Source organism: Falco naumanni, chromosome 15 (genome assembly GCF_017639655.2).
Source record: "Falco naumanni isolate bFalNau1 chromosome 15, bFalNau1.pat, whole genome shotgun sequence".
Lineage (NCBI taxonomy): Eukaryota > Metazoa > Chordata > Aves > Falconiformes > Falconidae > Falco > Falco naumanni.
In genome coordinates this window covers 19,610,183-19,636,778 of record NC_054068.1, presented here as the reverse complement: position 1 = coordinate 19,636,778, position 26,596 = coordinate 19,610,183, and the positions used below count along the sequence as shown (strand labels likewise).

General features: G+C 40.9%; 1 protein-coding gene across 11 annotated transcripts in view; it reads left to right on the top strand.

The window, feature by feature from the left end:
* Positions 1-26,596, top strand: part of SLC12A4 (solute carrier family 12 member 4) — a 52,635-nt gene that overhangs the window by 8,592 nt on the left and 17,447 nt on the right. For 4 of the 11 annotated variants that reach the window (XM_040615765.1, XM_040615761.1, XM_040615762.1 and 1 more), the window contains exons 2-8: positions 10,781-11,058; positions 14,600-14,694; positions 16,891-17,022; positions 23,507-23,653; positions 24,248-24,302; positions 24,624-24,754; positions 25,088-25,329. In XM_040615765.1, the coding sequence (XP_040471699.1) occupies positions 10,887-11,058; positions 14,600-14,694; positions 16,891-17,022; positions 23,507-23,653; positions 24,248-24,302; positions 24,624-24,754; positions 25,088-25,329 (974 nt within the window). In that variant the 5' untranslated portion in view covers positions 10,781-10,886. Of the gene's footprint in view, positions 1-5,742; positions 5,844-10,780; positions 11,059-14,599; positions 14,695-16,890; positions 17,023-23,506; positions 23,654-24,247; positions 24,303-24,623; positions 24,755-25,087; positions 25,330-26,596 lie in introns of those variants that run through there. The other 7 variants (XR_005831171.1, XM_040615760.1, XM_040615758.1 and 4 more) reach the window with 3 other exon arrangements.

The window sequence follows — 26,596 nt, the reverse complement described above, 5'->3', positions numbered from 1 at the left end:
AATCGAGATTAAGGTCCTTTGCAGCCTCATTGACCAGGAAATGTAGCCAAATAGTAAATGCCACTAGCTGAAGTTAAAGAACCACCACCACTGAGGAAGTTAACACTTAGTGATCACTGCTTTAAGTGTGTAACAGAATGGGTGACACCCAGTGCCACAGGGAGGGAAAAGCTGCATTTGGTGAGCTTCCCCTTCCAAGACCAAGTTAAAGGTTTACACCTCTTCTTGACTGTGATGTAACAAATAATTTAATGTACAGGCTGATCTATATTACAGAGAAATTGCTGTTATCACCAGTATGTGGGAACAAGATTTATTTGACCCAAGGGTTTGTGTCTTCAACCTGATGGTTCAAGGTTTTGCTTTAAATACTTTGATTTGTGACCTGAGCTACAGAGGAAAAAAAAATATGTACCACTTTAAGACATGGTCTAAAGCCTATTGGAATTACGTTTTAGGGATGTTTCCATTCAGTAACCTTTGAATTGCACGTTTTGAATCTCTTAATTGTATTAAGCTGAGTTTTATTTTCACAAATAAGAAAGTTTCAGGGGTTTTTTGTTTGATTGATTGATTTAGTAATAAACCCTCTTAATTATTATTTTTCAATAGGCATCTGTTTAAATGATGCCAAGTGATCCCTTAGCAATGAGTAGTACTGTTCTTGTTCTTTCAGTTGAGCTGCTTTGGATGATTTCTTTCAGTATACTTGGATTTTGTCATGCATGGAGAACTGTGCATCTTTCACAGTGGCTGCTAAGCAAACAACATCTTCTTTTTAAGCAAGCAAAATAACGAAATACCATACACACAAAAATACTAGTCTTTTAATGAAAGCAAATAATTGACATACATTTAATGTGTTCTGTCTTTAATTATGAAAAGTCTACGTGACCAGGAAAAATACAGCTTTTAGAATGCATGTGGAGTAAACTTCTCCAGGTTTTGGATATGATAGCATTTTGTATACTGTTGTGTAGCACAGGTCCCCTTTCTTCTGCCATTCTCCGCACCCTTATCCGCAGGTTATTTTGTAGGCTGTCTACTGCCTGTTTGTCCTCAGCGACTCTTAGTTTACACAGTTTCACAAGTCTCATGCTTTCACTTCTGAACCATAAAAAGAAGTTAAAGGAGTAGCAATTTTTCCTGATAGGTCACGTAATAGGGCTTTAGATTTTGTGGTAGGTATTAGGTTTGGCCTGGAGAAGAAGACTGTTTGCTTTCCAGCAGTCTTAATTCATGTCTGAGCAACAGAGGTATAGGTTAGAACAGTTCCGGGAATAATTTTGTTCACAGTTGTTAGTACCGTTCAAGGTGCTTGGTGGATTTTTTTTCTTAATCATCTTCTGATCTTCCTTCTGCTCCGTAGGACAGAGAGGTGAAGTTCAATCTGCAGAAGAGAGTGCTTATTGCCCAAAAGGAGCTTTAGCTTATGGATGAATGGGGAAGGTTCAGAAGTTGGCAGTTTTGCCAAGTTAGTTATGCTTTGCTGACTGGAAGCAGCCTAAGACTTGTCCAAAATGTAAATGAAATGGCATTTTGCTGAGCAGAAGATGAGAGGCTGGTGCCAGCTTGGGCTGGGCAGCTGGGGCAGGGGGTGAGGGAGGAGACTGCTGGTACTGGTGAGGGGACAGTCATCATCCCACCCTCATATTGGTGGTCACAGTGATGTGACAGGAAACTGGGAAGCTCATATGATTAGGGCATGGCTTAGCAGCATTTCCAAAGGTATTCAGATTCTGGGTTTGCCTAACGTCCCCTGGAAGGCTGTCCCACAGGTCCGTCCCCTTCATTCCAGAATGCTTAATTGACCCCCTTCTCCCCGCTCCACCCGAGTGACCTGCATTGTCCTAGAAGCTCAACTTTTTCATTGATTGACATATGGTCTCTGATTTAATTAGAATGCAATCCATTGATTACTTTGGAAATTAGAATCAAAGCTATAAGCTGATGTTGGAAGCTGGCTTGCAGGGAACCATTGCAGAGGTTGTATAACAAGATCCTGGGACAGGAGAGGTGGCGCATATCTCTGTGTTCAGGGCAGAGGGATGCTTTGCTATGTATAGATTCAAGCTAATTATGCCTGAACAAACCTGTATGTATTGGTTTTTTTTTTCCTGCAGTCTAATTGCCAACCTTCATTTTCATCTCCTACCAGTAGCCAGCAATTTCTTATCTGAGGGGTTTGGAACATATGCCTCTTTATTATGAAGCAAGTTAGTAGACCATCCAAACTTTTGTCTTTCGCTTCCACGTCGAAGGGAAAAAGGGATTTTTATGGTGTGCCATTAGAAGCTGCCCTTTTGCTCAGAGTAACTCCTAAGGAGGGCAAACTTGTTGAGACTTGCTCTTGCACGCTTTAAATTGCTGATTGCTGCAGCATAACTTTTTTTTTTTTTTTTTAATGCCCCGGAGTATAATTGGTTTTCATAAAATTATCTATAGCAGTGCTACTCTCTGTTATGACACTGTCTCTGCTTGCAAGCTGAGCAGCCCCGAGCTTAGTTCCTGTGTGCAAAGTCCACTTTTGGATTTCCATGTAGGAGGTCAGATCGGAGTCAGGACTCAGAGTAATTCAAGAAGATGGTGTAGCTGCTGCTGTCTCTGATGGAGGACAGCACATCAGTGTTTCTCCTCCGCCTTCTACCTTTGCATTCAGGAGCTTTGCCTTCTTGATACACTTCTAAATAATAGAATGCACATCCCTTTTACTACTCCTTACTATAGTATATATTTGTATCCAGAGCTGATGCAGAGGGCAAAGGTAGAAGTTCTTTAATAGTCTTGCAGGTCTGATTTAAGAACCTATTGCTCCCAAACGTTTTCTGCTTTCTTCTGCTAAAGTTTTCACTGTCCAGTCTGTGATTTCACAATACAAAGTGTTCAGCAGCAGTACCACTTGTCTGTCTCCTCCTGGCATGTCCCCTTCTTTTCCCTTGATTTGCATTTGTGTTCTGCACCCTGTACTGGGGCATGATCCCCAGGGCACAGCTGTTTTTAGAGCATCACAAGCCAACCTTTGCCAGGCTTATCCCAATTCAGTTCCCACATGGATCTAGCTTATATCTTGGCTACTTTGCCTAGGTGGACACAAACCATTCACTTTTGATGTGGCGGTATGTTCCAGAGAGTGTGGTGGTAATGGCAGGGATTAATTTCAGGGACATTGCAGCCAAACATGAAGGGAGGTATAGCTGAGCTATGTTTGGGAAGTCCCGTTACTCTATGACCAGACAGTGGGATGATTATCTGCTTTGTGTTAAGATGTCTTTTAGCATACATGCAGGGAGCTTTGAAGCTGTAACTCAAGGGAACACATGGAGAGTAATTGCAGTATTTTGCCTCTGCCCTTTCAAGACACTGTATTCTGTACTTGGTGGTAGGAGCATATGTTTAGCAGGAACAAATTGACTGTTATATGTCCCTGAGGTTCTTCTGACTTTGGTTCTGTTGCATTGCTTGATGTAATTCCTCGCTGTTGGAGCAGAAGGCAGGTGATCTCATGTTGCCTATTGCTCCTTGAAGAGTTTCTGTAATCTAGCGTGCTGTACTAGTTTTGCTTTGATCCTCTTGCAAACCGATGAACTTCTTGTAAAATGATGATAAAAGCCCTTGTGGCTTCTCCATGTATCTGACTTTGTCTTGATCTGTGCTGTGTGTTGCACACTGAAATATTTTCTGCTATTTTGGAAGACCTGTGAGCTCTTCGTAAACACGACTTTGAATATATGTATTTTACAAATGCTGTGGTTTGTTGCTTATCGTGTGCAATATCAGAGCGCTCTCTGCCCTCTAAAATGCTCGGTGGGATGGAGTGACTTCCTTTGCCTGGGGAAGTCTCATGCTGACTTGTACTTTCTTTAAGTATTATGACAAGAGTTACAGTGAGTTTTGGCTGGTTTTAGTACTTCATGCTGAAAGGTCAGCTCTTCATCCTTGGAGCAGATACAACTTAGTTCTGTTTTGTCTTTCTCTCTTTTTTTTTTTTTTTTTTTTTTTTCCCTTTCCCCCCCTCCCCTTAGCTTAAAAAAAAAAAATCTCTCACACACTTTGTTTTCACATGCAAGAGTACTTCTCAAATGTAAGAAAAATCTGATGTTCAGCACTTTCCGTGTGAGATAACTGAATACAGTTAAAACATTCAGGGCTTCACAATAAGCTGTAAGTGATTACAGATGTCTTTTTACTGTTTTCTAGGAATGGATAGTAGATGTCTGTTAATATACTTTGTGTAGTATGTAACACATAGAATGTACATGCATTGAAATTTCCAAAGTGATTAAACCTCCTTTTTCTGTTATTTTCTGTATGTCTGGAGATATTTAGCAGCCTGGCTCATATCTCCTCTATTTCTGCTTGTTCCCTGTAGGAAATTTTTTGAGCTGGCGGCAATACTGAATTAATGGTTGCTGTTCCCATCTCCTTGTCACTCACACAATTGTGCCTGTACAATTGTTTCTTTGGCACATGTTGATCTGGAGAAGGGAGCAGTTCTGTCTGAAATTGTGGTGTGTGCTGTGGGTTGGTTGTTTTGGTGTGTTTTTTTTTTTGTTGTTTTTTTAGTTTGGATTTTGTTGTTCTCTCACCCGTCTTACTGTGCAGCCATGGTCAGCTGAGCAGGTAGGGGGCTGAAAAAGATTTCTGTGCTTGGTATGGGAGAGGTGAATTGAGTATCGCATGGAATCTGCTTGCTGGTCTCATAGAGATGTATGTTGCTATCTCTCAGAGAAAATGAGAACATTCTACAGCAAGGTCAGAGGCTTTTCCTGAGGCAGGGAAAATGCTAGAATGCTTCTCCCTATACAGCACACCCCGTCTCAGAGTATCTGAGGTGCCTTCATGCATGTGAAGGGATGGAGTTTCAGGGAGGATAGTCGTGAGAAATGATTTGGAGTCGTTCCACATGAAAGAACCTCTGAAGTGGATTACAGTGAAGTACAAAGGTTGTTTTTATAGTGTTTTTTTCAGCTGGCAATGACAAGTTACATTATGAAAGCTCCTAAGTGATGTGAGTTCCTAATTCCAATTTTTCAGAAGTGACTTGGCATCTAATTTATATAGGCATTCACCTACTGGATAGGTCTCAGTGTGGTGTGTGCCATCCAGAGGACCTCGTTACGAATGAGCAGAATGGGAGGGGGTTCTAGTAATTAGGAACTGCTTAGAATCATTACGTTAGTATTTACTTATGTATCTTATATAAACCTCCATTTCATCGTGCTGATGCGTTTGGTTTTCTTTTTCTTTGTGGTCTTGCATACAATTCATCCATTAATTGGTAATCATAGTAAAAAGTATTGAAGATGGAAAGAAATACATCACCGGTTTCACTTGAAAGCCGAAATGCCTGAAGGGCTAACGTCACAGAGCTATACTTTTCCTGGCATGAACAGGTTTTAAACGCTGTCTTATTTCACACTGGGCAAGCAGCACATTTGTGGCATTTGCTTTCATGAATAAGTGTGCAAACAGCTGGCAATGTGCCTCTTAAATGTGGCTGGTTCGGGATTTCACAAATAGCATTTTCAGTAAGATCCTGACATTTGTGTATTTTTCTCAAGTGTTGAAGAGATTAGAATGGCAGGATTATATCTGTGTCAGTTTAGCTTTCTGTGAGAAACCCTTTTGCTTTCTGAAAGAGATCAGTCCCATTCAACATTGCAGCCAGCAGCCAGTTTGTCAGAGGAGGTAGAAAAAAGTTATGTTGGAAATATGATGCTATGAAATTTGTCCGATCCTCAGGACTTCACAGAGGCGGCATTTACTAAAGCATGTACTAAGAGCAGAAGGAAGAATAATGGTAAACCAAATTACTGAAAATGGCAAAGAGCTATTGCTAAAGGGTAAGTACTTCATATTGATATTAGTAACGACAAAGGATTATAGTGTTCAGAAACTATCGGTGTATCTTAACTGAAGAATAAAATCATTGTGCTTTCTGAAACACAGGATTAAATCCTTTGAGTTGTGCAGTGTTGGTCAACTTGATTGGTAAAGCTGTTCTCTAATCTAGTTTTGCAAAGTACAGTAGAAGTCTGATATAACTTCACGCGTGTTTATCTAGGGATAAATCAAAGATCTCTGCTTAATTGTACACTTAATTCTGTGCTCTGGTGCAGCCTAACTGTTGCATAGGGTGTTCTGTGGGAAGGCTTTGGCTGTTGCTTTTATGTAGAACACAAACAAGCGCAGCCTTTAAAACTGAGCTGTTTTGGGGGAACTAATATATTATCAACAATAGACTTTTTTAATTTACTTTTTGGCAAACCTGTGCTTTGTGTCAATTTTGTAGATGCCAAAGCTGTCGCTGATTATAAATATATACGTGATGCAGTGGTGTAGTGTGTAATTAATTTTAAGTAGTACACCTTTCCTAGTCGGGTTAAGTTCAGTAAAACTCAAAACTTTAATGACAATGTCAGTCTAGCAGTGAAGTACATAATGTTACGTGTTAGTCTGAAATGATGAATGAACACACTATGATCTTAAAATACTCATGAATGCCGGTAGTTTGGCCTTTAAGCTGCAGTTTCTGGTGGAAGCGTGTGTCTGGATGCGGCATGGGGGAGTTCAGTGTCAGTGGAGCTGATAGTTTGAGCCAGTTTCAAGCGTAGAGGATCTCTTTGCTGTCTAAAAGCTATCCAGGTGTCTCTCCTCTCACATAGCCTTATTGTTGCGTGGGCTGTTATCTAGTGCAACTTCAGCCTTTATTTCCATAAAATACTGGGTCAGCCTGGAATTTGCAGCTCATGCGTCCTGCCACCCTCAGTGAAAAAGACCTGGTAGCCCAAGGTCTTCAAAGTGAACTGGCATTAACAAAATTTAGTTATTTCATTACCAACACCTAGTGTGCAGTGTGGATGAGTTGCATCAGATGCAATGCTATATTTCCTGTTTTTCCTAATTCTGATGTAAATATAATACTACTAATTAAAAAAAAAAAACACCCTCCAACCCCCCCCAAAAAAAAACCCCACCAAAACCAACCCAACAACCCAACCCACCACAAACAAACCACCAAAACCCACAAACAACTGAACACCTAAACCACCCCAAGCCTAAGATCTTAGTAAAGTTTTGGAAATATTTTAAGAACTGTTTTTTCTCAGCTTGGAACGTCACTGTCAATCTTCTGCTACTGCAAAATAGCGCAGTTCACATTTTCAGTTTTGAAAAAACTGAAGATTAAATCCAAAATCATGACTTTGTTTTTGCATGAAAAAAGTGCTTTGGAAAATAAGGACTGCTTTGTAGCTGAAGTGAAAATAAGTGTTTGTCATTGCCAGATTTGTGATGTCAGGTGCCTGTTCTGCTGCCATCAATGAGTTGGTAATCAGAATTTTCATTTCAGAAATGCTTCCTGTTTCTGGCTACCCGTGTGTTGTCCATGGAGAAACAAACATTTCTAATAGGCTGTCTTTTTTATTATTTTTAAATAAGTTCTCTACTTTGGCCTAAGGATTTTTACTAAGCAATTGAAAGTGTAATTTAAGAAAAGAATCAATATCTGATTTCTGTTTATGAAATTTATGGATAATGATATCTGCAAAAATACATTTGTAATCAAATCAGTTGTTGTAGTCTCCTGAATGAACCAAGAAAGAGGTTTCATAACAGTTCTGAGGGTAAGGGTTTTGTTTAGCCCAGCCACATGTGAGGAACCACATAAATAAAGTATGTAAGCCGATTTAGAATGTATTTGAAATCAAATTGTCATCTACGTGTTTCTCAAGTTATCTTAACCTGAGAGTCTGCTGATACCCTTCAACAATACTCTTGAATGCTTTGTTGCATTGAAGTGTGGAGATACCAGCGTTCTTGGAACTACTAGCAAAAGGCCAAGGAACTCGTTTAGGGTTTTCTGTTCTTCAGCAGTGCTCAGTTCTGCAAAACTTTACTGCTGGTGGCAATGAGAAAGCATGCTATCTGAACATAGCACGGCCTTTTTGGAGTTTTATCTCACAATACAAGTGCTCGGGAAAGCAGTATCGTTGTTAACATCTGGAAAGTGCTTTCTCAAGAACTGTGTTAGAACAGTTTCTTTTGTAGAGGCAAACAAACCAAAACCCCAAAGTGTAGTTAAAATGGACATGGACAGCTTTTTCTATTAAAACTTTACTCTTAAGGCTGTGAACAAGTGTCCTCAAAGATAATGTTGTGACTAATAAAGTTACCCAATTATGCAAGGAAGAAATATTCTGCTTGCATAAAAGAATTTCTGTTTGCAGCAATCCTGTTGTTCCTCTGACTTTTTTTTTCCTCCCTATAGAATACCTATCTTGGGTGTAGTCATTTGCTTCTCGTCTTGTGAGAACAGGAAATGTAGCAAACCTATTTTGGTTTTTTGTGGTCAAAAAAATCAAACTGAATTCTGCCCTAATTACCAGTTGCGTAGAAAGTTGCAGAAGACCGTGACACATGAAAATCTGGAAAAGCATAAATAAATTGGAACAGAACTGGCTAGCTTTCAAAGTAGGATAAATTTTGCATACCTTAAACCATCCATAAATCAGGTTTTTGTTGAAGTTAGAGTCTCTTTAGAGGTAAGTTGCAGCAGGCCGAGATGTGTGTGGAGGAGAGGCACCGCAGGGATCAGCAAATTGAGCCATCCCTTAGTAAAAGGTGCGCCTACACGGTTAGTTGAATATAGCTGCCTCTGTTTAGATTGCTGAAATTAGCTTAAAGGAAGCCCATGCCAACTGCTTGGGTATCACCTCTAATTTCTAATCTTAGATTCCAGTGTTATTGGTAGATGAAATATTACAAGTACAATTTTAATTTTTTTTAATAGTAAAAAAGTAAGAGTAAATAATGTTCTCTGTGCATGAAAATAGCTCAGTGTGTGTCCCTAGCTATCACAGGCTTCGTGGCCAGTGATGCTTGTAAAATAGTGTGTGAATAACAGAAAAAAGTGGTGTTAGCTCCTACACAGTCAATTTCATTACAGTTTGGTTTGTTTTTTTTTTTTACTGTGGTGTACACAGAGGAGTCTGTACGTGCACGGCACAATTACAAGTGAGGTAGTAACCCGTATGCTGCTCCAGAAATTCAACTACATTGAGGGGAGGAGTGTTGGGCTGTCCTTTGAGTTGGTTTTCTAGTAAATATCTGCTGTTTGTTAGTTACAGAGAGGTAAATAAACCAATGCATTTCTTTGTCAAGCCTAGCATTTCACTTCTAATTCCGATTTGTGCTCTGGTTCACCCTAAAGTTCTTTAAAGATATTTAGGCCCTCAGTTAAGATTTAGCTCTTGATATTTCGGGCAGGGAGAACGATGGTAACTCTACATGCCATGGCCACAGGTTGTAGCCATATCTGGAGCTTTGTCCAGCATACCTGGCTAGCCAAGCATGTCTGAGGGTCTCTGCGTTCCTCTTGAGAGGCTTAGCATGGAGTAGGTACCCCACCAACTTGGTGTAATTATCTCAGGCATAAATGCTTGTGAAAGCCAAGCGGCGTAAGTTTGTTATCAAAGTTCAGCCCTCCTGGGAATCTTTTTTTTTTTTTTTTTTAAATATGTTTTAAGCCTTACCACAGCTCAGTTAGCATTACTCTGTTTTTCACTTGTTATCTGTGCTGTGTCCGTCTGGGCTTTCGGCATGCCCTAACTCGTCAGCTAGGTAGAGCCTCCCTAACAACTAGGTGGGCGTCTCTCTGAGTTAATCGTGTCCAAATGGAAAGATCTGAAGTTGTTGTAAGATGCGCTAATTTCCACTTACTGAACTGAACATGATGAAGTAGGGGAGTGGTGGTTTTCTTTAAAGGAGTTCAAAAACTGACAATAAAGGAGAATAAAACCTGGACAGGCTGAGTCATGCAGCCATTCCTGCCACCTTCTCACAGGGATGAGTATTCTCTTAGTAGTCTGGCTGAGCAGACTTTATCACTGTGAAGCTTCCTGGTCTTTCTTTCCAGTAGTCTCACTGTGCCTCATTGTTCAGCTTTTATTTATCCTCACTAATCTCTCTTTCTTATAGTTACTTTCATATACGTGTTTTGTTTGTAATTCTCTCTAAATTCCGGTTTTCATCCCTCAAGTTACTGAAGAAAACACAATGGCTTGCACAAAAGACTTGCACTTGGCATGCTGAAGCAGCAGAACTGTGTCTCTCTGGCCTAATATTCTTCCAGAAGGAAAGCAGTGACATGAACACTGTCCTCTGTGTTACTAATCTTTTTTTCTTTTTCTTTTCTTTTTTTCTTGTAAAGTAAAGACAACATAAACTTTTTGGAGAACAACAAAATAAAACCAGTCAGTAGAATATCTGCTACAGTTTTGCCTTAGTCTTTTTTTTTGGCAATGAGATGAAAGTTAGGCAAAAGTTTGGACATCCATTTATTGCTTTTATTCTGTCTCCTGGGCTTGTGTGTTTGCGTGTGTGGGAGTATGCATGCTTAAGAGTTTTAGGTTTTGTACCGTGGACCATCTTTGATATTTTATGGAACTCAGGTGATCCACACGATGATGAACTTCGTTCTACAGACCTGTGTCCATACCTGAGTAGGGGGGCTCTAAAATGTTCAGGGAGCTGTGGTGGAGATGTTTAGATCAACTGTATAATTGTAGTGGTGGCCGCAAATAGAATTCTTTGGTTTGGAAGAGAACTGGTAGCACTCAGAAATAAAATGCCTTAATTATTGAAAGATAACAAAGAATGAAAGAATGAGAAGAATGAAACAAGTGGAAAGGAAACATTAACCTACTTGGAATATAGCTTGCCTGTCTCAAAAATTGGGATTAATTAGGGACTAAGGCAAATAAATTATTCTCTGTTGCAGAGTATATAGCTCGCTCTTTAAGAAATGTTCCTTCCAAAACAATCTTGCATGAGGAAAACTAACACCACATAGCTACTGTCCAAGACCAAAGACTTGATAACTAAAAATGTGGAAAACTGTACGCATGTCACAAGATGGTGCTTGCCCAGGAGACTTCATGCTTCAGAATGTAAACTGTCCTCGTGTGAAGCTGGGGCAAGAATTCCCCGGAGTAGCTTTCCGAGGCCACCTCCGCTCTCTTCCAAAACTGATGGAGAAAACAAGCTCTTCCCATGCAAGTAAGTCTCTTTGAAGCTGCTGGTATTGCTCATTGGCAGATGGAATATACTAGACAAATCCTTTATTGCAGTATGTATTATATACTATGCTTTTTATTCTGTTTTATCAAAGTACATTTGTGGAGGAAATGGTCATCTGCCATAGTTTTTACTCATGAAATTGCAAACAGAATATGGAAAGAGGGAAAATGAGACGAACACTTTGATGATGTGATTTAGGATGCGTCTGAAAAGGAGATTGCACCGAATGTGCAGCTGTGATGAAGGTGGTTTTGGCTATCATTTAATTAGCGGTATTTAACTTAGCAGTGTAGTACTCCTCTTGAATCAGCACACATCTCTGCAGCACTCAGTTCTACATGTTGGTGAAGTTAAAATAGGGTATCACTGTAAAGAACTTGAATATGAACTTATGCTCCTTTGCTTCCTGTTGAAAGTGTTCAGTGCTTGAGGGGGATTTAATGCAGCGCTTCATTGGATCGGTAGAATCATACAGTTTGAAAATTCACTTTTTATTTTTGCATTGTCCGCAATAATTAACAATCTGTATAGACTTTCAGGATAATGGAGCTAGTGCCGTGAATGTGGTAAAAAGCCAGCTGTATTTCTCTGTTACCTGAACTTCCTTTCCATCGAGAAGAAAACGTGCCCTAGCAATTGCAAAAACAATATTCTCTTTCCAATGACTAGTTGTACTGATTTTTCTATTGCAGTTTGCTTTGTGTGGGCTTCCTGTGTGCGGGAAGATGTATAGAGCAAGCTCACCAAGGAAAAGTCTTAATGGGAAGGAACTGGGTGATGCTTGAGGAAGCAAATGGAGAATGGAGAGGAGTTGGAAGTCGGAGGGGGGAGGGGAGGCGAGGGGAAGAGAGAGAGCACGCTTCTGAAGAGACCAATTGCGAAAAATTTACTGCAGTTAAAATGAAGATGCATATGAAAAATAATGCCAATTAACATGAAGATTCATCTTAAGTCACTGGTCTTTGTCAGGCTCAGAGGTGGTACAAAGTAACCTTTCTGAACTCTAAGGGTAGGTTATACCAATGCCGGTAATGAGAGGCTTTGCTTTTTGAAGGAGCAGAACAATTTTCATCTTATATAAAAATCTGAGATTGAACATACGAGTTATCTTGACAACGGTGTGATTTTATACATAAAAAGCATGAGAGTTTCTGTAAGCATTACAAGTAAAAGAATGCCCATTATACTTTTTTGAGGTAGTGGTAAGCTGCATCTGTAAGGTAAAGTTGCTGACGGAAGAGCAAGGAAAGCTAAGACAGCAAAGAACTGATTTCAAGATCACTCAGTGATTTAAACAACAACAAAGAAAATCACTCTGATTTTTTTCCCCCCAAACATTCAGTTACCAGAGCTAGTATATAGGAAATGAGAAAACAAAACAAAATTACTCATTAACTTGGCGGTGTTTGGTAAGTGCAATGATGAGAAGATAAGGTATAGACCAGAGTCTTGAAGAATCCAGTAGGCACTATTTCTGTTGATGTTGTCATTATCATTTGCAGCTGTGTCCAATTCAATGAGTAACACCTGTATGGCCAATAATTCCATTTCCTCAGCAAAAATCGCAAATTTACTTCAACCACAGAAGGACAGAACGGACCGTGGCATGGCTTATAATACATACTGCAATAAAATCGCTCCTGTCTGCGTCTCCCGCCAATATAGACCCAACAAATACAGCAAGCAAGTAGTTTTTGCGGCTTTTTAGTAAATATTTACCTTTGCTGAAGTTGATAACTATTTTGATGCTGTGTTGCTAAGCTTGCTGATGTTTTTCTAGTTGTGCACAAAATTCTACACCGTGCAGCGATGTGAACATCTCTTGCACGTTGGTGGGGTCAGCAGATCAGCTGAGCCCACTTGTGCAAGGCAGCTGCTCAGTAACGTGTTGGTGTTGCCAGAGCTGTGAGAAAAGTGACAGGCACGCAAGCACAGTAGACCGCTATCTGCAAATATTTTTGGTCAGCTAAGTGTTTACTTCCAGAAGCTTAAAAAGACCTCTGTTGCTTGTGAAGAATGTTTTTCCAACAGTTGTGTTCAAAACACTTGTCAGCAATTTCCAGCAAGTTGTGTTCCTTCCCCTGTGTGTTCCCTTCCTGTCAGTAAGAGTAGTACTGAACTTTCTCATCATTTTTTTGCTTGTAGCAATTACTTTTGTAACAGTGTGGCATATGCTGACCACTGGGTGTGGGGAGGAGTCTTCTCTTTGCCCGTTAGGTTCATTTTGGAAGTTGATTCAGATTGCAAATTGGAGAGGTACTTTCACTTCAGTTAAATTAATTTAGTGCAGCCTTGTTGTTTACCTTAGTCACTGAAAATATGCACCAAAAAATCCAGCTGTTCAATATCTTGCTTTTTACGTATTCAGTGTACAGTACTACTTTTAACTTCCAGTATTTTCATTCGAGATAATAATTTTTTTAAAATTTTCAATTTCTTTAGTGCTTAATTTTTTTTTGTAAATGGAAAAAAAAAGTATTCCTTGGATTAATCATTTTTTAAGGAGATACTCTTGGAGATCTCTTTAGTTTGTATTGGCTGAAAGAGCAGGGAGTGAAGAGTTACAGGCGACAGAAAGGAATTTTTGTTTTTCAAGCAGAGTGTAATGGGAGTCATAGGTCTGAGAACTTCTGAATACTGCAATCAACTTCTTGCCTTTTTTTTTTTTTTTCCTCCTCCAGAGTCATTTTACACTATAGTGCCCTTATGTGTTTTTGGTTTTGTGAGTTGGGGGGTTTTTTTGTTTGTTTTTGGGGGTTTTTTTTGGTAAGCTACTACTTGTTACAAACAGCTCCACTGATCTTGGATGTAACTTTTTTTTTTAACATTGTTAATTGCATATGTGAATGCTTTGCTTTTGCTATACCTGATGTTAGGTTTTAACTTAAAAGCATAAAAGGAGTCTGAAGAATGCAGTCTAAATGTTCAAACTGCAATAAGGGTAAAGGCATCATGAAGTGAGCACGTTTGATGTCTAGGGTTAGTGGTCATAGTAAAAACCCAAACAACAGCAAAACACCAACAGCAAAAAAAAGAAGGGGGAGAGGGAAGGGCTTTGGTCGATTTTTACCTGTATTGTAATAACAGAATCTTTGAATGCTCAGGGTTACTAAATCTACTTTATCTGTTTGAACATGCTGCTCTAAATTTGCGCTTAGTGTTAGTAGTGATTTGTAAGTGCATGAGAATTGACCTGTTGCTTGTCACTGTTCTATGTAAGAGATGGTTTTAAAAGGGAATGTTAGAGAATAATGGCACAGATAGTGTTATAGCTGTGAGAGTACCTGTAAATTTTTCTTTGAGGTGATTTTTTTTTCTATGAAAATGGAGGATTAGAAATAACTCTATTTCTATTTCTAATACCAGAGTAACACCTCCAATATTGAGAATTTTGCATAACTTCAGACACTGAAAAGAAACAGATTCAGTTGTCCAAACAAATTTATTCCCTATGTTTTTTGTCAAGGTTACAAAGTCTGTCTTTCTGCACTTACCAAAACCTGCTTTTTTTTCTTTGTAGGTCATGGCAACCATAAGGAGAACAGTCCTTTTCTGAACAGTTCAGAAGCTGGGAAGGGAGGTGATTACTATGACAGAAATCTGGCCTTGTTTGAGGTAATTTCTGGGTTTTTTTACTTCTAATGTGATTTGTGATCTTCCCAGATGGGATGATTGAGCACATGGTATGAAGTGGAAGAGAGCATTGCAATGCTTCAGGCGGTGGGTCAGTACCCGAGGTGCCTGGTTCTCACCACGGGACAGATCTAAAAGCCATTGGTATGGTCAAGGGTGTGTCTACAAAGTAAAAAAATAAATAAATAATGCCATCACAGGTGATCTGAAAATTTAAACAGTGAAGCTGTGGCACTGTGGGCTAATTGGTATGGAAAACAAGCATGGGCTTGTTTCCTGTGTTGAGAAGGGCTGTGTTATTCTGTAGGAAAGTGCCTAAATTCAGGTGCCCAGGCTAGCCTGGGTATCCTGCATTACAGCTACAGTGTATCAGTAACACCTGTTTCACTCCCATGTGTTTTTTTGTGGGTTTCTATCTGTTGTCTGAGAGACCAGTAGGCAGAGATACCCCGTGTGGTAGAAGAGCTCAGATATTGTGCCCACTTGGACTGTGAGGCAGAGGCATGACTGTTTGCACGTGGAAGCAGAGAGGACCAGGCTGCCATGTGGGAAGCCAGCTGGAGCCACACCAAGTCCAGCAGAATCCTCCTCTCCACCCTCCCCTCACTGGCACTGCATTAAGTGCCAATATATTGTGGTGCATTAAGACCAATTATTAATTCTAAAATATTTAATTAAAAAAAAAATGTTTTCAGAAACTCAGGTGCTGCGGAGTGGCACAGAGTGTCAGTGTGTGGCTCTGCAGCTGCTTTCCAGCTGGGCTGCCTCTGAGTTACAGCTGCACAGCAATGCTGGCAACAGGCACCCTGTGTTTCCCATTCTGGGAACTCGGCATGGGGCAGCCTGAGCTGGCTGTACACCCTGCCAGGCTGGCGCCTGCAGAGTTCAGCTGTGCGGCGTAGAGCCTGGACAAGTACAACTGACCTGCTGCTAAACGGGAACTTACTGTGGAAATGCTGCAACCATGTTTGCAGGCGGTGTGGTAGAGCTGAAAGACTTGGAAGCATGGTGCCAGCTGGGCTGTCTCCTCCCTCCGAGGCACGGTAAATCTGTGGTCAGGTTAAACTCTCTTGTAGGTCATGGATTGCTGGTCATTTGTGGCTGCTGCTAGTCACACACCTGTCTCTTTCATGAGCAGTAACACAGCACCACAGCAGTTCTGCAGGCTCTTTCTGTGGTACTAAGGAGAGGGAGGAGTGTGCTGAAGGCCATGCTGCTCAACTGAACGGGAGGCGTATGTTGCCTCGACCTCTGCCTGGCAGGAGCTGTAATTAGGTTTTCAAAGATGTGAACTGCAGATCAGATCAGAGGACAGAGTAAGAAAAGGGGTGCTTGGCTCATGGCATCTGTTTAGCCATTTGGGGTCAGTTTCTGCATCAGGTACAAAGTACATAATGCTACTGATACTACCAGTAACTGTAACAAAAGATAGGATAAAACTCCAGATAGTGAAGTCTTTCTTAATTGGTTTGTATTTCCTGTGTAGAACATTGTTTCTGATTACCATGCACTACCTACTGTGCAATTAGATGTGTAACAAATTTTAACTCCAGAGAGAAAGGAGAAAGAAATTTTTTCGTTCTTTTTTTTCTTCTTTTTTTTCTCCTTGAACTTACCTTCAGCAAGAGAGGTTGACTGGAATGAATGTAAAGGTGTGAGGCCTCTGTAGTTGTGGCTTTTGGGATTTCAATCTAGAGCCGCATGAATTAGATGACATAGTTTAAAAAATGTAATAAAATTATCAGAGTGCATGCATGCCTACAGTGACCGCAGTTTAATCACTAAATCTCTGATTTGTTTGGCAACCTGACCTTTTTAAAAGTGTATCTGTTGATGTAAGCTGGCATTAGAGACACATGCAAGGTACACATTCATTTTCTTAGAGTCCCAAGGCTCAAACTTCTGGATTGTTCTAACTCATGCCTTTCAGTGCTTAAAGAGAAGGATGTACATGGTGCAGAGCTGTTGGTGTAACCTTTTCCTGTCAGGGTTGCCCTCCTCTCAGAAGATTACATCCTCTCATCAGTGGCTCAGACACAGTGAAATATTCTGTCATTCCCTGGATGATTCTTCTGTGTACTGCCCGGCAGCCTCGGGCATACCAAGGCAGACGTGACCCCGGCCACTCTTCATAAATGCTGTGAATTGCAGAAGCTGACTTGTCTTCTTCTTCCACAGGAAGAACTTGATATACGACCAAAAGTGTCATCTCTGCTTGGCAAGTTGGTCAACTACACAAATCTTACCCAAGGTGTTAAGGAACATGAAGAAGCTGAAAGTACTGATGGCTCGAAGAAGAAAGTATCAAAAGTAAGTAAAGATTCTCTCCGTGCCAGCTGATGGGCGGGATGATCGCCGCTGTGATGGTTGGGGAGCTTGACTCCTTTCTGGTTTACCGTAACCTCTGTCAGGAGCCACACAGTGTGAAGAGGTAGCACAGAACTCTGTAGGTAACCAGATGTTGCCAAAGAATTGGGCAGATGTAGCGGTTAAGCGGTACAGTGCAGTTACGTACACTTGGTATGCATTCAGATAAGGAGGACAGGCTTTTAGTGGTGCATTGAATAAACAACAGAACACCCCCAACACCCCCCCCCCCCCCCCCCCCAGTTTTTTCCTGGTGCTGTTTTAGTTGCCCAGCAGTATCTGACACATCTCTACAAGCCTGGTAGGTATGACACAGGATTTACAGGTGACAACACCCTTCTGGAGTGGTGGGTGGAGGTCAGATTGGACACCCTGGGGCAGCCGGAGTCATTCTGGTATTAGGCATTTCAGCAACTGCCTTCTGCCCCAAAGGATCAGCATTCAGATGGGTAGCCCATTTGGGCTGGCCTTGTAATAACTAGGGAGAAGGTGGGGTTTGATTGTTGGTAGTTAGATTTCTATCAGGAGAGTTATGTTCTAACTGCTCTCCTTACTGCTCTTGGCGGTCTGGCAAGTGTTTCACTTAACAAATAAACCCTCAAGTGGTATGGTTGCATTTTATGGCACCTGCATACCTGTCAGTTTGCTTGGAAGTTCTGTCAAAACAAACTTTTCCAAAAAGCTAAGATAGCACTTGAATTCTGCAGATTTTATAGTACTTCCCTGTCAAAGTTTGAGCCGTTTCAGAAAGAGATGGCAGTGATAATGTTGAAAAACAGCACATTGTTCTCAAGGAGAATGGCTGTTACCCCATGCCGAATGCTGGATTCCAGCTCCCTTACACTCCAGTTCCTTACTCTGCATGGTTTTACACGGGGGGTTAACAAAGTCATTCAGTCAACACAGAGCTTGACATTCAATTTTATCTGAGACCACGTGCACTAAAGTGCTGTAACATTGTCGTTAATATGACATCATTACAAGAAGGAGTAAAGGTCATCTGGGTGCAGTAACTGCGTTCTGGTACTCTAAGCTTACATTAAAAAAGTGAAACATTTTAATTGTGAGTTTCTTTTGTGTGGTCCTTGGTATTACACTAATCACTGAGTCCATCCAAAGTTTTTGCCTTTGCATTACTAATATGAAATGTCAGCTGCATCTCTGTTTTGGCATGCTTTTGGTGGGAATAATGTCAGGCATCAGCTGTTAATATGGTGTTATTGCATATTCTAAAACAATTTTCAGCCTCTTACTATCAAAAGCAGATTGATTATTACCCTAACAAAGATAGAATGGAGGGGGATAGATGCAATAGGTACGGTCCTTACTATTTTGAGAAAGCTCTGATCACTTCTGCTGTTTATTTCCTTCGTAATTGCCTGACCAGAATACCTGGGTAAGATGCAGTCTAATCAGAAAGCTAGTCACTTACTTCCCTGCTGAAGAATTGGGAGAATTTGGTGATGGTCTGTAGTGTAAAATTTTTTAAAGTAAAGGTGATAGAGCTTTGTAGGGTGAAAATGGGGCAAACGACAGGAAACAAACAAGACATTTTAAAGCCCTGGTAGCGTAATATGTAAGGTATGGGTTTAATATTTCTACATCTTGGTATGATTTCTTCAAACACTTGCATATTTTCCAACTGTTCAGCACCATAAAAAAGGGCTGTTGTCCTTGTTAAAGCTATGCTTCTATGGCAGAGTAGACTTTGGGCTTAATATGTGGGTAGTCCTGAATTACGCTTTCCCGTGTCCCAGAAATGTGTGTTTGCAGACTTCTCAGATGTTTTTTGTAGACTGGGCTGGGTAACCACTCCAAAAGTGACAATATCAATCTGTGTTAATATCTCTATATTTTCTGTGTAAACACTGCAGCTTCCTTAAGTGAATCTTGGCCGAGCATGTCTGTCACTGGGATAAATTACCTACAGTTACGATTTTGCAGCTGAGTTTGCAGTATTTCTCCCTCTCTTGCTATAAGCAATATGTAATTTTAAGTATCTTTTAGAATATAAGAAGGTTGAATATGACCTTGGTCAATAATTATGAACATTAAAACCAGGAAATTCAAAAGCAGTAACTGCACAATGCTATGGATTGAAGGTATCCGGACACCGTGCAAATGGGATTCTTCTACACATTTGCTTTTGATCGTCTTTGAAGCATAAATCAATGCGCTGCTGTTACTTTACCCTTCCCGTTTGACCATTAGCACGGAAGCATGAACATCCACCCCAGCACGACAGCAGGTTCTGTTTTTAAGTGCCAGCATTGTTAACTGACTCACTGCTGAGTGCGGTACTGGGTGCGCTCAGCAAATAGGTACCCAGCCAGCGTGACAGCAGGTGAGCTGCTCGTCCTGATGTGTCACTGACTGGAACTGGCATCTCATAGACAAGAACTGGAGCAAGGAGGGTGAGCAGACTCTAGACCTGGTATTCAAAAACGGTATGAAGAAAGCAGCTCTTTCAGTAAATGACTAATAAAATGCTCCATCCGAACAGGTAGGGCAGGTCTCTCAGTGAATACCTTTTCATGACCTAGCGCACCCTCGCCCACCAAATCATGTCCCTTCAAGTGACAGAAATCCCCACCCAAAACCAAACCAACAAAAAACCCAAACCAACCAAAACCACACACAGACAAAAAAAGAGATGAGGCAGTTGTGTGTACATGAAGTGATCAAATCTCTGAGGGGCAGGTATCGAAAAAGTGAGATCTTTATTTGGAAGTTTAAGCTCAAAGGCCTAGGGAATGATGTGCTTTAGCTTGTGGGGATCATTGTTGTCAGCACCTGCTCTCTACAGTGACAAGACCAAAAGAGACCTGAACATTTCCACAAGCTCTGGAAAACACATTACATGGCTATCCCCCTTCTAATCTCTTGGAGCAATTGTTGCAGAGTTTGTGGCAGATGCAAATGAAGATGAGGACAGTTTCAGTGCAAAACAGCTTAGTATAAATATACTTCCCTGTTTCAGCATTCCCATTAAAGATTTTTGATAGTGGCATTCTGTATTAGATACACATCAGACAAAATTGATGCTACTTCCATGTAATAGGGTAGAAACTGGGTTGCTTTTTATCTTTTCTATATACAGTTTTGTATTAAAGCACTTAATGGTTACGGTGCTGTAAAAATATCCCCTTCTCATGATGGAAAAAATTAGATTAACTATTTTAGTTTGTGTATCTTCAATAAGGCAGTTCATTTCTGTGCTGCTCTCTGTCCTCATGCTACAGAGCAACCGTAAGAGCTGTCATTACTGATCAATGTCCCTGAGCCCTGCAGCCAAGTGCTTTGATAACCTATCACGCTGGCACAATGGAAACGGTGTCCTTCAGACTCAGATCAATATTTGTATCAATTATGTGTCTGCAGCTGATGAAAGTGAATCTGCATCACTGACATTTAGGCTGGTTTCGAGATTTTTCAGTCCCTTCTTATCTAAACCAGCGTTCTTCATAATGTCTTTGTGTTTTATTTCCTTTGTGCAGCACGGGGTGTTATCTTTTTTTCATTTGGTACTGTTGAGACTGAACAGAACATCCTTATTTCAGATTGCGTTCCCTTGAGACTTCAGCACTGGTTTAGTGTCACTTACCGTAAGATGCTATAAAAAAGGGTCGAGTCGCTGCAGCTTACTGGTGTTAAATATTTCTGTGAACAAGCCTGGTTCAAGTAGTGTTTGTGGATCATTCTTTCATACCCGTATTTTTATTTCTGCAGGGTAGGAAAATCCAGAGTAAATGCTTATGCCTGAGGTACACTTAGTAACGCTGTGGCATGGGTTTTGTCTGTGGGCAGGCGCTTACGCATTGCCAAGGCTGTGCTGCTCTGCAGTAGTCTCAGCTGTCTAGCTCGTGCACAATTTCTCTTCCCCTGTGGCTGGAGTTAGCGCGTAACTGGATCTGCACGAGAGGCCACTGCAGAGGGAAGGGGAGGATATGATGAACACGGGAGCAAAGCTGCAGGGACCATGCAGGGCAGAAGACAGGGAAGAGCTGAGCTCAGGTGAATTCTTGTGTGAAGGAGGCAGGTGTTGGGAGGTGAGGTTTCAGCCTGCCCTTTACACACCCGCTTTGATAGCGTTTGGAAGACCGTTGTATCAAATACATGACTGTGCTCCACTTGCTTCCACTTGCTTCTCCTGTGTAGGAGCAGTAGGTTGGGCTTTTTTCCTTTTCCCAGATGCCAGTTGTGACAAACTCTTAGAAACACCCTTACCTCTGAGGCACCCACACATCTGATAAATTCACTTGATGCTGGCTGCTGAGTTCAGAGGTGTTGAGAGGGAGTGACTGACAGGTGAGTGGTCAGATAGATGCTAAAATTATGTGGAATGTCTCTTTAAGAAGGGCAAAGAGTACATCAGTGTGACGGTGGGAAGCCCTTAGGCAGGGCAAGATCTGCCCAGTGCCAGACTACACCATTTAATCCTTTGTCAGTGTTTATGCAGTTGGGAACAGGAGGTGAATCAGATGAGGGTGTTAGCATCAAAAGTATCTGAACCTTCCCTTCTCCAGGAAGCAGGTACACTAGAAATACTACTCTGAGAAGGTCCTCCTTTGCTGTAGCACTGGAGCAACTAATTTACAAATCCTTACCTTACCCTGATCAGGACACTTATGTCCAGGTGTCATTTCTAGATCAGAAGGCGACAGTTCCTTTGGTCCTTAGGCGTAACCTCGGCAAAGCCGATCAGGTTTGCTCTGCGGGTTGGTAATTTCTGTACAACTGGCAGGTGATGTTTCAGGGATATTTGTGCTGTGGCAGTGGGACAGCCGAGTAACAGCTCTCTGGCCCCGTGCTGGTGGGTCTCGCAGGGTGAGGCTGCTGCAGACTGTCACCCCCCGGTTCTGTTGTCCAGGTCACTTCAGGCGGTTCACCCGAGTTGGAGGGTGGACGGGGAAGGTCTGGGTGACCTGAGCTAGCTTGAGTCACACAAGGAATTCAGAGCTGACTTCCTGGCATTCCTAACAAAGAACTGTTCAGCTCATGTTCTCTTAGGCACAGTTTTCTTTCATCTCCGGCAGGGCAGATTCCTAATGCAGGTGGGGACGTTTTGAACTCTAACATGTAGTTGCAAGTTGAAGCACTTAAATTCCTAGGTTGCTTATTTTGACCTGGTGATCTTATGACCATTTCATTCTTCCAGGATTTTGCTTTATGTAATAAAATATACTCTTGATTTAACCTTAGGTAACTAAATTCTTCCATAGTGAAGAGAGGGTGAGAATAAAGTTTTTGACAGCTGTTTTACTGCTTACAGAGTAATATGCTTGTCTTAAGTACTTTTGCTTTTGTTTCATGAATAATTTATCTATAAGGGTGCATGTAATCTGTTTATTTTTGCATTTAGTTAATGCCCTGTGGAAGCAAGTATGAGCAAATGTGGTCACCTCCCTATAATATCCTTCTCATTTAGATGGTTGTTCATGGGTTTCTTTAAATGCTGTCTATCTGTAATATGTTTTGGAATTTTTATTTTTAGAAAGTTTATATAGAGTAATTATAGAAAGGTTTATTTATAGAAAGAGGTATGAAAAGAGACGAGCCTTTGAGAAGTTACACTCTCTATTCCCACTGTGTTTCAGCCCTTTGGATAATTTGAAATGCAAAAGAAAACCTCAGAAATTAAAAAGCAATGAAATGCCTTGGCAGGAAACCACAGAGATTCGGGACTGCTGGTGCCAGGTGTGCCAGCGCAGGGAACGCTTCTGTATTCCCTGAACTAACCCCCTACCAGTGGCGTTCTGATAGCAGTGTTTTGGGTCTGACTGTCCTCGGACCATCACTGTTAGGGCAAAGGAGAATTCTACAGGATACTACGTTGAATGCCAGTCTTGTGCAGTTCCTGTGAAGTCACGTAATTAAGTTGTATTTTCTTGGTCACTGTCAAAAGTAATTCAGAGTCTGATGCGAACATTAAACATCAGAAAAGTTAGAATAATGAGTTTTAGGTGGTATATATAATGTGGAAGAAAATACATTATTTATGTCTCCAGATTGCTTTCAAATGTGTATTACAACCATAAAAGTAAGTTTTCCATGAAACTAATCTGTAAACTCTGGGGAATAGGGTGGCATCTACCTTACTTGCGGTCTGCAGCACTCTGCAGGCTGCATACTAGAAATTCTGTGGTTCTACAATAAAACAAATACATATATGTTCTGTTGTTATAATTGGTGTTAAATGCTGAGTATAATTACTTCAAATGTGAAGAGGTGATAGGGTCAGCATTTTGTTCAGAAATTCGTGGGTTTGGAGCTTGCTTCATGTTTTGTCCAGCACAATAGTATTGTTGCGTGCCTACCTAATGTTTCCCAGTTTTCTACCATTTGAAAAATGGAGGTTGTAGGTGTTTTGTAGCTGTGCTTTGAATCATTCTAGTTAATGAATGTCCATGATTTTTTTTTTTTTCAGTCACCCAGCATGGGCACCCTGATGGGGGTGTATTTACCATGCATGCAGAATATCTTCGGGGTTATTCTCTTCCTTCGGCTGACTTGGATGGTAGGAATGGCTGGAGTTCTTCAGTCGTTCCTGATCGTATTACTTTGCTGCTGTTGTGTAAGTATATAGGTAAAATAATAACGTGATGTAACCTCTGTGAAACAGTTGAGAAACTTGGAGAGGCTGCATTGTAGATGCATGTGTAAAGAAAAGCCAGCTTTATGGTAGACGCTTCTGTGTTTGCAGCCATGTGATTTTGGGTTTTTCTTCTTTTTTTTCTTTTTTCTTTGCTAGTATTTCTAATCTGCCAAACTGTATCTAGTGTAGATATAGTCTTAAAAATAGTGTTTGTTTAGCAAACAGCTGTTTTCTGTGCCTATGCCAGCGCATGGCTGCCTCCTTTGCTGGACTAGCCAGTGGTGGAATTTCAGCTCTGCAGATGGAGGGCCACCTGCCTTCTTTTATCTTGCTTTGTCTGCAGACATCCATTACTTGACCTGATAAAGCAGCGGTCATTTCAAGCAGAATTCTCAACAGCTTGATGATGAAACTCCTGCTACCCTTGTTTTCTTTCAGATAATGGCTTGTCAAGGTGGAATAAATAGAAACATTGTATCCTATATGCAGCGGCAGCTTTACTTTATCAAGAAATAAGTTACTTTTTAAAAAATGATGTTGACACAATTGTTTTCTTTTCCTTGTTTTCCCCAGACTATGCTTACAACCATATCAATGAGTGCTATTGCCACCAATGGTGTTGTTCCGGGTAAGTGTAATTAGCAAACTTCTCATTTGTGTTTAAGAAGAAAAAAAAAAATGTTATAAGCTGTTAATGTGGTTTTATTCCAGATAATTTTTAAGCCAAGATACAAAGCCTGAACTCACATTAGTGTTTCTTCTTTGTGTCAACTAGTCTAAATATTAATTTATTTGGTTTTTAGTTCCCCCTTTGCTAACAAAAAGATACTTCAATTGAACCCCTAAAAAGCAGATATACAGTGTGTAATTTTGTTGTATTCTTGTTGTGAAATTTTGCAATTTATAATAAATAAATGATAATTTTACTCTCATTTTTCTTGTTTTGTAGCTGGTGGCTCCTATTTCATGATATCCAGGTCGTTGGGCCCAGAGTTTGGTGGAGCTGTAGGGCTGTGCTTTTATTTGGGAACAACATTTGCAGGAGCAATGTATATCCTTGGTGCCATTGAGATTTTATTGGTGAGTCGTGCCAGAGTAGTCCTGCTTTTAAGGCAAATAGCATATAGAAAATACCTCACCTACATATAACAAAATAAAAAATAAATAAGGAAGTAGTATTCAATCAAAGACACAAGCTCATCGTTGCTAAAGATGGCTCAGTTGCACTAGTGAAACAGAATGGGCTGTTACGTTATCCCTTGACTTTTCCTCTAAACTGAAGGTTCCTGGTGAAAAGCATGTTGCAAATTGGAAAGCAGTTTACATTTCTAGTATAGGTACAATATCGCTGCAGTAATATAGACAGAGTCCTGTTCCTGTGTCCCTTCAGCTTGCTTTTTCTTCTTCTTTCAGACATACATTGTGCCACAAGCAGCAATCTTTCATCCATCCGGGGCACATGATGCATCCAGTGCTATGCTGAACAACATGAGGGTGTATGGCACTGTGTTCCTCATCCTGATGGCAGTGGTGGTCTTTGTAGGCGTGAAATACGTTAACAAATTTGCCTCCCTCTTCTTGGCCTGCGTAGTAATATCCATCCTGTCCATTTATGCTGGAGCTATCAAGTCCATCTTTGATCCACCTGCATTTCCGTGAGTAATATTTCTGGATGGGGACATAGCTTTGCCTACGTGTCTGGAACGTGGGGTTCAATGGAAGTTACTCAAATCTTGTGCCTAATATGTTGTCAAGCTACCTTTTTTGTGAATTACTTCAGGTTTTTTTAAGCTGTTTGTAGTGACAGTGGTAGTATTCCGCATAAGCTCTTGGAATAGCAGTTTCCTAGGGTAAAATGAATGTATTATTACATTGTTTAACTGTTTGGGTAAAATGAAGTCTCGTGGTGAGTATACAGATTGAGGGAGGCTGATGTTTCTCTGCTTCCTGCAAAGACAATCCAGTATCTTAGCCTAAGGCCGTTGAATTAAGCCAGCATAAGTCTTGCTAAAATTTGTTTAAGGCAGTTAGTAGGAAGCAGTTTGGCAGGTCCATTTTCCCCGGGCCAGTCAGACATGATGTGCTGCTTTTGCGGTTGGAAAGTGGTGGTGTGATGCAGCTGCTTGCTGAGAAATAGGGCATCTCTTGGGAATGTGGGAGGCGAGGGGGGGGGCGTGCTGAGGCTCCAGCAAAGCTTCCCCTTGCTCTGAGAGCAGGTTAGCCTGCCGTATGGGTAGTGGTGCTCTGAACACGACACGTGCTTCTTGGCATGTTGGCAGTTCAACATGTAGTATGGTTGCTTAAATTCAGAGCTGGAGCAGCAATAACACAAATACATGTGTTTTACCAGAAATGCAAACAGTAGTTCCTGATACTGCTGACAAGAGATGAATGGAATGGAAATAGAAGAGTTGAGTCTGCATAATTGTTCACAACTTAAAATACTGTGACCATAACTAAGTACTTGCAACCCTCAAGTGCTCCCTTTAGATGTTTATTATAATGTTTTACAACAGTGGCAGGTTTACAGCAGTAAAAATAAAACGGTGCCTCTACCTCCCCCTCATTATCTCTTGGGCTGTTCTTGAATGTGCTCCCCGTCTTTCTTAGCTGAGCTGTACTCCTTTTTCTTCTCCTGAAATAACTAGATGTTATATTTATTCTTATATTTTCTTATTCTTATTCTGGAGGGGAAGGCTTCTCTGAAGTTACAGTTCACAGGCCTGCAAACCCTACAAAAATGGCCCAGTCTCTTCCATTTCCACGACTTTAGTGATTGAGAACACCTGTGGAAAAGTTACACTTACTAAAATGGAGGAATTTTTTTTTCCTGTGAGTGTTTTCGGGCCCTGGGAAGAGAAGCTGAATGAACTGTTAGTGGCAGCAAGCTGTTAGGCTATACCACCATGTCTGGTGGAACCG